A 14880-nucleotide genomic window follows, 5' to 3' on the forward strand; every position below is an offset into this window, starting at 1 on the left:
TTATTATTGATCATTACAAAATATTTATTAAAAAGTATAAGAAAAAAAAGAAAGTAAAGTTTTAAAAGAGTGAAAAATAAAAAGATTTGTATTGCACAATTAATAATAAATAAATAAAAATAAATACGATAAAAATGAATATTATTTTAACATATATACGTGTTCATATTTGTAACGACGGACAAAGTAATAATGTTGAACAAATTGATTCGATTATATATATAACAAATAAAATACTGAAAAAACTACTGTTATAATTATCAATAGAACACATATACACACTAATACATCAAATAAGTAACAACTAATCAATAAAACAACGTTCTAATCTTTAATCGAAATCGAAAGGAGGCGGAAAAGAATTGAAGAAAAATAATTTGTCATGAGAATAAAATGTGTGTACACTTGAAATTTCATCGTCATTCGCATCGTGAGTAAACCAAAGGCAGTAAACCAATTAGGAACTTTCGAACGTTGGAGAAAATGGAACGAAGGAAAGTGAAGGTAACGTCGTTTGTATATATACAACATATGTGTGTATATATATATATATACGAAGTTTACTATATATACTACTCTTGGTGTGTCACAATCGAAGCCTAAAAATCCGTATCATTGCGAGACGTTAGAAAGTTTTAGAATCGTTTCGTCGTGCTTCTTCTATGAAAGGCACGCACGTTTTAATTGTGGTTAGAGTACGAAATATCTATTCAAACGTGACCAGAAAAATAAATATCGTTTCTAGAATAAGAAAAAAAAAAAAAAGAAAAAAAAAGGAAAATTTCGAAAATATAATAAGATAATAAGCTATTCCAAAACTTAGCTTTCTAATCTCCGATTATAGGCCTGCCCCGAAAGTCGGTGTATCGAACTGAAAAATGAGAAATGTTGTTTCGAAGAAAGGTGGTATTTAAAATGGCAGCGTATCGTGAATCCAATAAAAATTTATACCTTCAAATGAACATCCAACTAAATATTGTAATTCGATTATTAATTCAATATTCATTTTTATATATAGTTTTTTTTTTTAATAAATTAATTTTTGGAACACACCTTGTATATTATTAGAAATTTCTTCTTTTACGTTTTATCGAGATCTTGTATGCATTTGTTTGTTTGTTTATTTATTTATTTTAGTCGTTCATTAAAGTATTTCAGATCTCTAACAATATTAGTAAATAAACCTAATCTCACTCTCTTTCTCTCCTCGTTTTTCTCTATCTTTATGATTTTTGGTTTTTCTTCTACAGGAACCGTTCGCGCACGTCATCATCATCATCATCATCATCGTAGTATTTTCCCTCTTGCTACGAAAATATGCTGGCGGGAAAATAATCTCACACGATTTACGTAAGAGCAAAATTCGAAGCGCGTAGGTAGAATTGTCGAATATCTTTTAAACGTATAAATGTTCTTTTTGCCATCAAACAATGACGATTATAAATGATAATAAGAATCGATGATAATCTTTGTAACATTTTTAACGAAAAATTAGGTGAAAAAAAAAAGAAAACAATTTATATTTCCCGGACTTTTTTTTCACGTCGTCCGCCCTCTTTGATGAGGTGTATCACATGACACACACAGTTGGCGGGAAAACGGCATTGCATTCAAATACTATTTGCATTAAATGTTGTCTATATATTGTGTTGCGTGATGCTTCTTTTTCTTCGAGAAAGAAAAAAGAAAGAGTATTTTCGACAATGTAAACCAAACAAGTTTTCTCACACAACCTTCCAACACGAAAGTCGAAAGTATCCTAAACGGATGAACGAACGAATGAAAGAACGAAAGGAGTTTCGAAACCGGAGAAATTGCCGATGAAAGTGTCTCGATGTGCGAACATAACAACATTGGTCAAGTTATATACATCAAGAACGTTTTAATGATCGTTGTGTGGCATTTGGCATTTTAAAGAAAAGAAATATAATAATGTCAAAGAAAAAAAAACAAAAAAGAAAAAGACAAAATAAATAACTTATCGATGATCTATAATTATTTCTTTATGAGAGATATAAACAAAATAATAATAAATAATTACTATTGAATCGTAATTGTAAGAATACTACAAATATACAAATTGATATATATATATGCTTATACTAATAATAATAATTATTATTATTAATACAACGACTTTAATTGTGTGAATGTGTAATTTCAAAACAATTCATACCGTTGTTGTCTAATCAAGATAAAATTTGCTATAATTATATTAATTTACACAATACGTCTTTATAACGTGACCAACTTTTCACATTGATCCCTACGTAAAAAAAAGTTAAGAGAGAAAGGTTCTTTTTTTTATTTCTCCACAATTAAAATCTTATAATTAAATAACTTTATATTTCTTCGCGTTATAGAAAAGAAATAATACCAAATTTCACGTTTCAATTTAAAATGTAATTATAACTTAAAAATCTTTCATATCAATTACAACAATAAATTTCTGATTTTCTTTCACTTGGTGCGACTTTAAACCAACCGATTTCGATGAGAGTAAATAATAATAAAAGACGGGAAATGATAAGCATGTTCTCTTTCATAAAGGGGAAGAGAGACTTAAACCGGAAGTCGTTTCAACTGTTGAAATGAGAGTAAGTAAGTAAGTAAGTAAAGTAAGTATGAAAGAAAAGAAAGAAAGGAAAGAGAGAGAAAGAAAGAAAAAAAATAAAGAAAGAAAGAAGGAAAGAAAAAAAATAAAGATGTATGAGTAATAATAACGAGAGTTAACGACGAACTAACGATAAATCTTCGAGAACGAAAACGATACGTCCTGCTGATAATATAATGTTGGAACACTCGATGTACTCGAATATAAGGGGAATAATATTGTTGGTATATATGGTGTGTATATTTAATATATGTGGTTCACAGTGTGTTCCAGTAACTGAGGACTTTCGTGCGTTACGCTGAATGAAAAAGAAACGATAGCAAGAGGAACAACTCGCGAGAAAGGGAAAGCCATCGTGTAAATTTCCTCGCTTACTTACACATACACATTAATATATACATTAACATACACATAAAATATTAACGTATTACGATAAATTAAATCAATTTATAAAATTAATATATACGTTTATGTACTCGATGATGATAGTTAGAAAAAGAAAAGAAAGAAGAAGAAAAAAAGAGAGAAGGATAAATAAAAACCTCCTTGAGGATTAACTTTCGTAAGTTCTCATGTGGAAAAACGAATGTCCTCGATTTCCTGCGACCATGAAATTATGTCACGGAAATATTGGCTCTCTCGGAAAGCACGAACAACGAGTACACACCACGTTTATTCTTCTTAAACAATAATATATAACGAATGAACGAAAAGAAATAATCAGTTTTGAATGTATGTGTGTATATATATATATATATATATAACACGACACAAAGAATATCCGGATAATTTTGCGTTACGTATTTGTAGACGATGCGATAACTACACTACTACTACTACTTTTAAAACTTCATTATTTTATTTGATAATAATTTTTTTTATTTTCTATTATTTCCTCCACCCACACACATATATATATATATTTTTTTTAACTTTCTTTTATGAATTTTGCTATAAAGAAAAAAAATAAAGAAGCATAGTAATAACGAAGTGCACAATAATTTTTAATTTTATTTATGGACTTTGTTATAAGAAAAAAAAAAGAAGATAAAATAAAGAAACGTGTAATAATAATGAAATATATATGTATATATAGGAATAACACGTGTGTGTGTGTGTGTGTTGTATGCATATTTTATGTATCGAGTTAACTTGTTTCTTCTCTCTTTTTATTTTATTGAGTCTCACACACACCGATCGTCGATTTCTTCTTCTTAGAGTGTAGACTATAGTCACGGTCCGTTGCTTCTCTACAAGTGCCAACAAAGTTTTCTATCCCTCCTTTAACAAGATACCTATCTTTCTTAGCCATTCCCTATCCTTCTATGTAATAATGTATGCGTTGTACGTGCGTGTATATATATATATATATATATATATGTATATGTATGCTGTATAAACTCATATAGAAAAGTGCGCATGGAAAAAATGTAAACACGTTGGTTGGGAAACGCAAGTAAGAAAGGCAAGAACGATTTGATTCAAAAACATGTATTATATATATATTAAATAAAAAAAAGAAAAAAAAACAACAAATATAATCATCGAAATTCGTTAAATCTAAATTTAATTATTACACAATCGTGAAAAGGGTTTTTAGGAATAATTTTGTCTAACGATCGAGTTAAGTACGAACATAATTTGTATTTAATTATTCTATGCTAAACCCTTTTTGTTTTTTTTATGTTCCCTTTGAGTCGAGGAAGAATACAACGAAAGAGTAAAGGTTGAGTAGGAGGTTTAAAAAAAAAAAAAAAAAGAAATAAGAGACAAATAGGAAAGTTTATAGAAATATATGTGTATAAATAAAATGTCACGAAAGTACGAAGAGCTTTTTCTGCTTTTTTTTGTTTGTTTTTTTTTTTTAACGAGAACGATAGTTCAAGAACGTTTGTTTTATTTTGTTCCCTCTAACCTCACCACCACCTCCTTATCTTCCTCCTACCCCCCACCTCTTCTGTTATTCTATTTCTCAGAAATTTTGAAAAACATTTCTCTAAACTAATCGTAGATAAACGCGAAAATTCGTGACTATTTTTAACACGTGTTATACAAATCTTTAATAAGTAATCATCAAATACAGATAAATGTACATAAATGATAATATTGTTATCTTCTTTCATATTAATTATTATTATCGATCATACGAAATTTCGTAGAAATTTTTGTCGATAGAAAAAGATTTCGATTTTCTCTTTTCTTTTAAATATCGGTAAAGTAACGTTTGAAAGTTCTAATAATAATTTTACATCAATCAGAAACAAACATAGTTTAATTATTTACTTGTTTTTCTTTCTTTTTAAAATGAAATATTCACTTACATTCTTTCATATATCGGTATGTAAAAGATGCGTTATAATCTAGCACCCCTTTACCCCTTTCTACTTTAGACATGTATTTCACGTTGTCTGTCATGCGATAAATTACGTATTACCAAAAATAAATCTATCAAAAAAAATGGCGGGCTATCGAATCGTATCATAAAAATGACGTGTTTAATTCAACCACTTTCATTACACTAATATATAATAATAAATAACCAAAATAGTATAATAATTCCTAAACTATAATTTCTATCTAATTCGTAATTAACAAAAATAAATAACTAAATAAATAAATAGATATAATCAGAAAATATAGCATTCGTATAGAAAAATGGCGGGCTATTGATATCTTTCTATAACGAAAATTCGATAAATAATCGAACCGAAATAAAAACCCTGATTAAAAGCAAAATAAATAAAAGAACGTATAATCCAAAAATTTCCCCCTCCCCTACCTAGTCGATAAAAAATAAAAGTATATGTTATAGTTAGATATATATATTGAAATAAAGAAAATATTGAATAATAGAATAAAATAAATATAAAAATAAATATTGCATGTGTAAAAACAAGGTGCTAGATAAAAAGATAACAAAAAAGAGAGACAGAGAGAGTGAGAAATAAAAAAAAATGTTTAAAAAAAGAAAGAGAAAAAGAATCCCAAAGAAAAAGTGATGGGCCATAACGAAATGTCTCATCGTAAAAAAATGGTACTCGAGTGAGCAAAAGAGAGTCCCACCGAGAGAAACTCGAAGGAGAAACTGAAGAGAACGTTCCACGTTGTGTTTCGTTAAGGTGAGAGTAGTCGTCGTATAGGTTTCTCGTATACTTTTATTTACGTCCCGATGAAGAGAGTCTTCTTTCTCACTTAAACGACGTTCCTTTTTATTCTCTTTTTCTTCCTCTCACGCTCTTTCTATCCTTACTATTATATACATCCATCCATCCATCTAACCTATCCAACCTACCCAACCCAACCAAACCCAACCATCTTTCTTCACTCTAAAATCTTTTTCTTTTCTGATCCTTTCCGGTTGTCCAAGAGAACCGGAGAACTGTCTCTTTCTTTTCATTTTTAAGAAAAAGAATTCGAAGGACACGAATTCTTATCAAATAAATATGATTATAAAGTTTCAATCTATACTACAAGAATAAGAATAATAATAATGAAGAAAAATGTATATAAAATAAACAATACACCTAAATATTGTTTTTTTTTTTATTTTTTACACGATTTTGATTCAACACTATTTTTATTTTTATGAAAAAAAAGTTTTTCTTTAAACGGAATTAATTTTTCTACGTTCATTCGAGAGTATAAACAACAATTATATTTATAAAAAGAAATTATTCTTCTGAAAATGCTATATATATATGTTTTTTTACACGTATTCTTCGAGAACGTGTCTATCGTGTAAAAACATAAATTAGGTGTATACATAAGTATAGAATAAGTGTTATTGAGCATTACCTTAAAGAGAGACTCGCTGCATTCGAATACGGACGAAGTAGTCATGACGGCAGTCGACATGTTCTTTCAGATTTTCTTCTCTTTTCTAATTTCTTTTTTTTATTATTCTCCTCTTCTCCTCTTCTCCTTTCTTCCCTTTCTTTTATTTCTGTTGTTGTTTTTTTTTTTTTATTGATGCACAAAAACACTACGTATCCGTTCAATCTTGTCTTATCTTCCCTTTTTATTTTTCTTCTACTTGAACTTCAACACTTTTTAAGAAAAAGAATTATAGTTTTTTTTCTTTCTTCTTTTTCTTCTTCTTCTTCTTTTTTCTTCCTCCCTCCTTGTCTCTTTGTCTTTTACTATTTAGAAAATAAAGACCAAAGAGAGAAACTCTCGTTCTTTCTCTTCCTCGTCGTAATCTCTTCGTAGTCAACGAAAAACTTCAAAAGAGCACAAAAAACGAAGATGAAAAAATTAATTATTTAATATTAATTACATGTATATATATTTTTTTATTTAATTCTTTGTTAAATAATATTAATAAACTGGCACAATTCGACGTTAAGCGTCGTCGATTCATCGAATGGTATATTTACGTCGAAAACACAACACGTCAAAAGTACACCGGGAGAAGACAAGTTATTATTTGTCGCTATATATGTGTAGTAAGTATAATGAACGAAAATAAAAGTTTTTTTTTCTTTCTTTAGAAAGGAGAACGAAAGAAAGTAATGTTTAAACAAAAAGAAAGAAGAAAAAAAAAGAATAGAAAAGAAAAGTATTTTCGTTGATATATTATATTTGTATCATTACAAAAATTTATAGTTTTCTTCGTATCCCTTTGAAGTGTTCGTTTTAAAACGAAACAACAATTATCGAAATAATCTTTGCGATTATTATTAACTATTACTACTATATTTCCAAACGTTCTTCAATTCTATAAATATCGTAAGAAATTCGAAGTTAAAAATTGTTCTTCTTCGTTTAAACTACAAAGTCTTTCTTTTCGTTGATGTTTTGTTGAAGGCACGTACATAAATATATAGAGTAGTACTTTATCTATTTACGATGAGAGAAAAACACTTCTTTCTTTATTCGTTCTCCTTTTTTTTTATCTATTATTCTTTTCTCTTCTTAGATAGGATAAAGAAGATAAAGAAGATAAAATAATGACAAAAAAAATATCAACGTGGGAATACGAACGAAGAGCACAACAACAAGTCGACGATAATGTTTCAGTTTGTTAAATGGTTTTTTGTTGGTTATAAAAAAAAAGAACTATAATAACAATAATTCTAGTAATAATAATAATAATAGAATAATAAGTAATAATAATAATGTGTACGTAATGATTAATATAACGAAAACAGAAAAAAAAACCAAATAAATTATTGTAACAAGCCGGTTAGGCTTTTGCCACACTTACTAAATATATCTGTTATATTCTTTCGTCGAGGAGATGTTCCTCGTTAGACGCCCGATTGTAAACTGCCGCGTAGGACGTCCGCCGCTCCTAGCGTCGCACACTCGTATGAGATGAGAAGAGTGGGGGGGACGTTCGGAAGCCCGATTGGTGGGAGGGTTCCCGGGACGCGGCACAGCTGATACCGGCCAATCGTGAGGCGTGTCGCTACCCCTCATTTTATCGTCCCCTCTTTCTCTCCAGTCTTACGGATTACGAAGCATCCAGACGCAAACCGGCAACGCAGCATCCTTTCCAACAACCAATCGGAAAAAGCTTCCCCCTTTTCGGACCAACTTACTCGTCGAGTTGAGGCTGTAACTGCTTTCGCGCGCCCATAGAAGAAGAACCCTTCGATTTTCAAATCTTTGTATATTCTCTTCTCTATACTCTGGATATAGTGTGACTTGTAAACTTCTTTGTAGTTTGGTTTCACTGCTCAAAGCGACGTGTAACACCTCAACTTAACTTTTGACAGGAAGACATCTAATATTCCAATGGTTTTTCCCCATTAGTAGAAAAGTTGACAATTAGATGAGTAACAAAGAAAAGAAACAAAATATATCGTCAGAGAGAGAAAGGATAAAACGATAAAGAATTAACGTGTTTTGTTTATCTATTATTGATTATTAAAATATAAATGTATGTTAATCATAAATTTTCAATCTTTAAACTCTATGTCACAACAACTTTTACTCTATAATGACTAACTATAAAGGAAAAGAAAATAATTTGAATCGTATGAAAGACTATTTACGAACACCATTTTCATTAACTATCACTAATTGAATTTCTTTTTTTCTTTCATTAAACAACTTTAATTTAAACACATTACAGTTACAAATTTTTGTTCTTTTAATTAATCAATCTTTCATCATCCACTTTAACTTTCCCTCTAATACGGTTACATCTTTTCTTTTGACAACGAAGAAATAAAAACTAAAAAAATAAAGAAAGAAAGAAAGAAAGAAAGAAAGAAAGGAAAAAAGGAAGGAAGGAAGAAAGAAAGTTAAAAAGAAAAAAGTATTGCATAGAAATGTCAATGGTTGGTTGTGCATCGTTCTCAGACATAACAGAGCATCACGAACGATCCGTTCGAATGAAAAGATCCAAGCGTGAATGAAGTCCAGCCTTTGCCCTCACCACCATCACCATCACCCCTCTTCTTCCCTCTTTGACCCTTCTTCTCTTCTATCTTTCTTTTTTTCTCTCTCTCTCTTTTTTCTCTTTCTTCTTCTGATCTAAAGCGGTGGTAATTGGTGGACATTATTATGATCATTGTGCCTCTTATACATCGGTGTGTATCGTGGACAAGTATCGTACTCGTTTGAATCGGAGATTCGTAACAATACGACGACCTCTTCTTTTCTAGCCGTCGACCCCAACGCCTCACCGATCCCTTCTAATTCCTTTCTATCGAGGTTGGTTGTGTTGAATCACCCAGAGAACAAACCACACACGAGAACAACCTCGTCGTCGTTGTCGTCGTCGTCGTCTATGTTCTGTTGAACTTTTCCAATCGTACGTAAGATCGACACTTTCTTAGATGATCAATGAGAACCCGTAATCATAATAATAATAATAATTATTATTATTATGGTCGCACCTACGAGATATTTTTAATTTTTTATTCCAAAGGATATCTAATAGATCCAATAGATCTAAGAACATTATGTTTATTTATTTGCATTTACAATTAATAAGTTTAGTTAATAAGTTAAGAAAGAAAAATATCTAAATGAATAGAAAATAATTTATTTTACATGTGTCATTATTATATATTTACATGTAAATTAACGAAAAATGTGCCTTATTTATAAAGCTATTAACTAATTGACGAAACTGAATTAATTTTGGCAATCGAAAATTATTCATGACTCGTTCGTGACTAGTATATCAAACGGATTTTCCACAAAAGAAAGAAAGAAAGAACCCGCATGGGTCAAGCTGATAATATCCAAACGACACGCGTAACACGGCCACCATGAAATTGAACTGATTCCCCATTTGTCGATATATTTAGCTTCATGAGAATCTCTTCGGGGTTGAAAACACACCCCCCATTGGTAAGCGTTGGAATGGAGAACCCTTATATGCCCGTATGTTATAAGTAATAATCCAAGTTCTCTCCCTTCTAATCTCGGAAAAGAGGTTTCAATCATTTTCCCATAATTATTTGTAATGATTATATATATATATATTTTTTTTTTAAATAAGACTATCATGTATATTTTATTATTTTATGCATTGTAATATTAAAATAATAATTAGAAGAAAATTAATTAATCGTAATAAATGTGAAACAACTATTCTAAGAATGAATTGATTTTTTTTTTTTATTGATCTATCAACAATTTTATACGAAGTTAACTTTCTATTTGATGATTTAAAAATCATTAATGCTTACTCGTTTTTCTGCGACACTGTTAATCATCATCCGATGAATTTATAATATTAATTTTCAGTTTATCGTTAAAAATAAATTAAAATTTACAGTTTAGGAAATATCTATTATGATTTGGAGTTCATGAAAAATATTCTATGTTTTGAAATTTTAGAAATTATTTTATACGACGATATGAGTAATACACATTTGCTCGAGTCCTCATTAAAGATAATTTATTTTATTTTAAAATGATAACTACCCTTTTCAGATAGAAAATCGAATTGTACGAATCGATAGATCGAAGTTGAGATTCTTCTGAGAATCTTAAAGGCCAAGGTAAAGACACGCAGCCGTAAAGAGCACTATAACGATGCAGGTAAATGCACGCAGGTAAACCGGATAAGATTGGCCAGAAGCGATTGCCAATCGGGATCGTTTTAACTGCATCTTCGAGTCAATTTTCGTCTTTCTTCAATTTTTATTATATATGTTTATAATATACATTATAAAAACGTATATATATATATATATATATATATATATATATAATGTATATGGAATAGTTCTCGTTGCTAATTAATAATAAATAAATTTTTGTATATTTATATCGTTGAAAATTGTCCTCATTTATGAAGATTGTAATAGTAGCTGATTAATGTTGATAAAATAATAAATATATTTACTAAATTATTCGTAAACATATTATCAGATAATACTAACATCAACAACTGAATAGAAGTCCAAGTAAATGTTCATTATTTTTAATTAGTATAACAGAAGAATTTTTATAACGAAATAAGAAAGTTTTAATATTTTTGAGGAGAAAATTACTAATATATATATATATATATATATATACATGTATGTATAAGAAAATAGTTCAATTTAGAAATAAACACCATTAAATTGATGACGTTCAAATTTCTATAAAAATGAAATCTGAACGAAAGTTAATTATAACCGATAAGATAATTTCCAATATAAGTATATATTTATTAGTTTGATTCATAGAAATCGCGTAAACAAATTGTCAGATAGTAAGACACGTAGATAACTTAATATTCATTCAATTAAAAATGAATTATATTTTTAGTTGCGATAACGAATAATCTTTAAAAAAAAAAAAACTAAATCTTTCGAATGACGAAACGGAATTAATGCTAACGTATCATCAAAATGATTTATCCTTGAATAAATTTTTGTTTTTCTTGCGAATTTAGACTAACATATTATACATACGTACACGCACATAGCATATAAATACGCGTATACGAAATATGCTGATGACGACGAATTATTTCTTTTTTATTTTTATTTTTATTATTCACATTCAAGATTGCGCTCTTAGATTAAATTCGAATAACAAAGCTGATCGTGCACGAAAAAAAGAAAATAATATAATATTACAATTACAATCTTTACTAACTCGATGGTAAATTCATAAGCAGTCTCATTAAAAAGTTAAATATAATTTTATGTTACAATACTATAAATGTTTATTGTGATATATATTAAATTGTCGTCTTATTAAAAATTTGTAAATAATTTACGCACGTGTTGATTGATAAGAGTTTTGACCGTTAGCATAAAATAAATTTCTTTTGAACCTATAATTTGAAAAAAATTAAAAAAAAAGAAACGATGAAGGGTTTAAAACTGTTCAACCCAATCTTTGATTGATACATTAATAATATAATACATATTCTACAAAATTATGTACAAATAATATAATATTTTATCAACGATCGTATAAATGTACAAAAAGATTGTGCATAACGATATTTGTTTAATAAATCAAAATAATATCGCGTCAAATAAATCAAATTTACAAGATCGTTGTTACTTCCAATATATATATGTCTTTCTATTCGATTTTAAACGTTTTTAAGATCACATTCGCTCCACCCACGATACCCTAACTAACGACGCATATAACGTCGCACTTCATAAACGTATGCGTCCTGTATGGCTCTCACTTCCTTACAATTCAACCTGACAACTTTCACATTTCCTCTATTGATCTCGAATTAAGAAAGATCGTGTAGTCGTGAGCGCGTTTTAATTTAAACGTCACTTCGTGTCGTTTCCTTGTAATCCACCGGACCCATGCAAACAAACACACACATACATACATACACATATATTCAGTATACGTTCGCATACAACGTCATTATCGTATTCTTTCGTTCTCTTTCTCTTTCTTTCTCTAACTTAAGTATTCCTTTCCTCGAATGAACGGTTCTAAGGATCTAACTTTGCTCGTTATAATCGAAACGAGGGCTTAATTTACCGTCTCATTGTGTCGCAGTTTTTTATTTTTCCTTTTTCTTGTTCATTTTTTTTTTTTCGTTCCTGTCTCTTACATAGCACGTGATTTATATCATCATTTTTATCGTTAACGTAAAAGGCGATCGATTCGAAACGTTAGAAATGTATAGAGAGGCAGGCCGGTTGACGTGTAACTATCCGTTTGTGTTTGACTCTAGTTTTTTATTTTCTTTCTTTTTCATTTTTCTCTTTTTTTTTTTTATCTCTTCTCTCATTTAATTGACTTTATTTTATTAACTTTATATATTTACTTATCTTTTCATTCCCCAGAAGAGGTGACATATTTTATTTTTCTTTCTTTTTTTTTTTACCACGCCTTCCGAATGAGATTTCATCCAAGCTCCATGTTCCAGACTCCATCTTGTTTACACTTCCCCCTCCCCCTATTTTTGCGAATCCCTCGGGATGATTACGAGGGGTGTGACTAGCACCAAAAATTTCGACCTATCGTGTTATACCCTTTTCCAATATAGGGTCTTGACTTTATTGTTCGTATTTACTTTTCAATTGTATTGCACAATACATATAATAATACCTTAAAGGGGTGAGATATTTATTGTAGGATATTTTTGCAATTTCAAAATTAGACACATACGAAATAACACCAATTTTATAAAATTGTATAAAAATGACGATAATAATATTAATCTTTAACGACGTGTTAATTTTGATTTTAAATACTACAGTAACGCTTGTTAATGATTGAGGAGTCGAATTTTTGATTCGTAATAATTACCAATAACGATCCAACTATGTATTTGAAGCAGAACGCCAAAAATCGATGGTGCCTGAGGCGTTAAGGGTTAATATAATAATCGAATATAATTTGTAAAAAATGATGAAAAATATTGTAAAAGAAAAAAATTAAAAAATAAATTAATGAAACAGAGTAATTATTAACTCGAATTGCAATGAAAGAAGAGAGAGAACCGACCGGAAATGATGACTCGGAAAAGAAATCGAAGGTTGTCAGTGCATACGGGTTTAAGGCCGTACATAACTACTCTCTCGGCCACGTAAGAGAGGTGTTTGCGAGATAAACAGACGCAAAACTATCGAGGTTAGCGATACCTCTCTCTCTCTCTCTTTCACTCGATTGACTTTCCCTTTCTATCTATGTGTATCGTCCCGAAAGCTAATTCTTTTAAAGAATACTCTTTCTTTCTCTCTCTAGAGAGAGAAAGAAAGAGACTTTTTTTCTCATTCTACGTCAAACGATACCATAAATGTATTATATCTATATATATATATATATATTATATTTTAATTTACTCGAAATATTTCATAAATATCAGCCAACTAATTTTTCTAACAATTAATGCACAAACTTACGATTGATCACGTCGTGCATAATGAAGAAAATTATTAGAAAAAAAAAATTTACAAATCTGTAATAAAAAATATATGTGTAAATTTTGTTATTAAATAGAAATTAAAATTATCTCTTAAATGGAAAAAAAAAGGATAGCACTTGAGTGCCATCCCATTTATAAGAGTAATAGACTTTCTTGGAAAATTCTTTCTTAAAACTAAGATATAATTTGCTCGTTATTTGCACCAATGTAATGTATGCAGCGTAAAGCGAGCAACGCTATATTTGTGGCAAGCGAACTTTGTTTATCCCGCCGTACTTCTTGGCTTTTTCCAAAGCCCCTTGGAGATAATCCTGGCAGTGGTCAAAGTCAAGGAGGGGATCCCCACCACTTATGGTACGCTAAGGATTCGATCCTGCGCTGGGTCTATGGGATCACTCGGTTCGCTAGCAGTCGTGAAGGAAGAGTGCCTGTCTCTTACCACCTGAGCTATTCAGGGACTACCGGTTAGGCTACAAACAAATTGGAAATATAAGGTCATTCTTGTTTATCATAAATAATATTTTTGTTTTTCCTCGTCTCCCTCAAACTATAATATAATTATAATATAATTGTAGCAATAGTAATTACTGATACCAGTCAATTAAATAAGAAAAAAAAATAAAAATTATTGAAACTACGAATATATTGTTATTATTTCATAATTACACTTAAGTATGTTGCAAGAAAAATCGTCTAATCAATTTTTTGGAAAATTAATTTCAAATCGAATGTATTTTTCGATCCATTATATGAACATATATTGTACGTATTATATTATATGTATTATATGAATATAATAAACATTGTCGTTCGATTTCAAATTACTTGTTTTTAGTTAGAGTATATAATATAACAAAGTATTACACAAATTCTCTTTTCGCAGCTTACTCTTTCTTTCTACACGCCATAATTCAAAGGCCTTTATATGGTTTATCCATACTATAGATAACCTCTA

At 29.5% G+C, this 14880-nt stretch overlaps 1 protein-coding gene and 1 long non-coding RNA gene across 2 annotated transcripts in view; both read right to left on the reverse strand.

Moving 5' to 3' along the window:
- Positions 1-7967, reverse strand: part of Tis11 (Tis11 zinc finger protein) — a 40666-nt gene extending 32699 nt beyond the window's left edge. Inside the window, exons 1-2 of the mRNA XM_015316192.2 lie at positions 7821-7967; positions 6410-6834 (exon numbers count right to left, since the gene is read on the reverse strand). Of these exons, the coding sequence (XP_015171678.1) occupies positions 6410-6469 (60 nt within the window). The 5' untranslated portion in view covers positions 6470-6834; positions 7821-7967. The remainder of the gene's footprint in view (positions 1-6409; positions 6835-7820) is intronic.
- The window catches only part of LOC149032659 (uncharacterized), a 79269-nt gene that overhangs the window by 43606 nt on the left and 20783 nt on the right, over positions 1-14880 (reverse strand). The window lies entirely within an intron of this gene.

Source organism: Polistes dominula, unplaced genomic scaffold (genome assembly GCF_049000335.1).
Source record: "Polistes dominula isolate Pdom_NZ unplaced genomic scaffold, Pdom_raw_medaka contig_73, whole genome shotgun sequence".
NCBI classification, from domain to species: domain Eukaryota; kingdom Metazoa; phylum Arthropoda; class Insecta; order Hymenoptera; family Vespidae; genus Polistes; species Polistes dominula.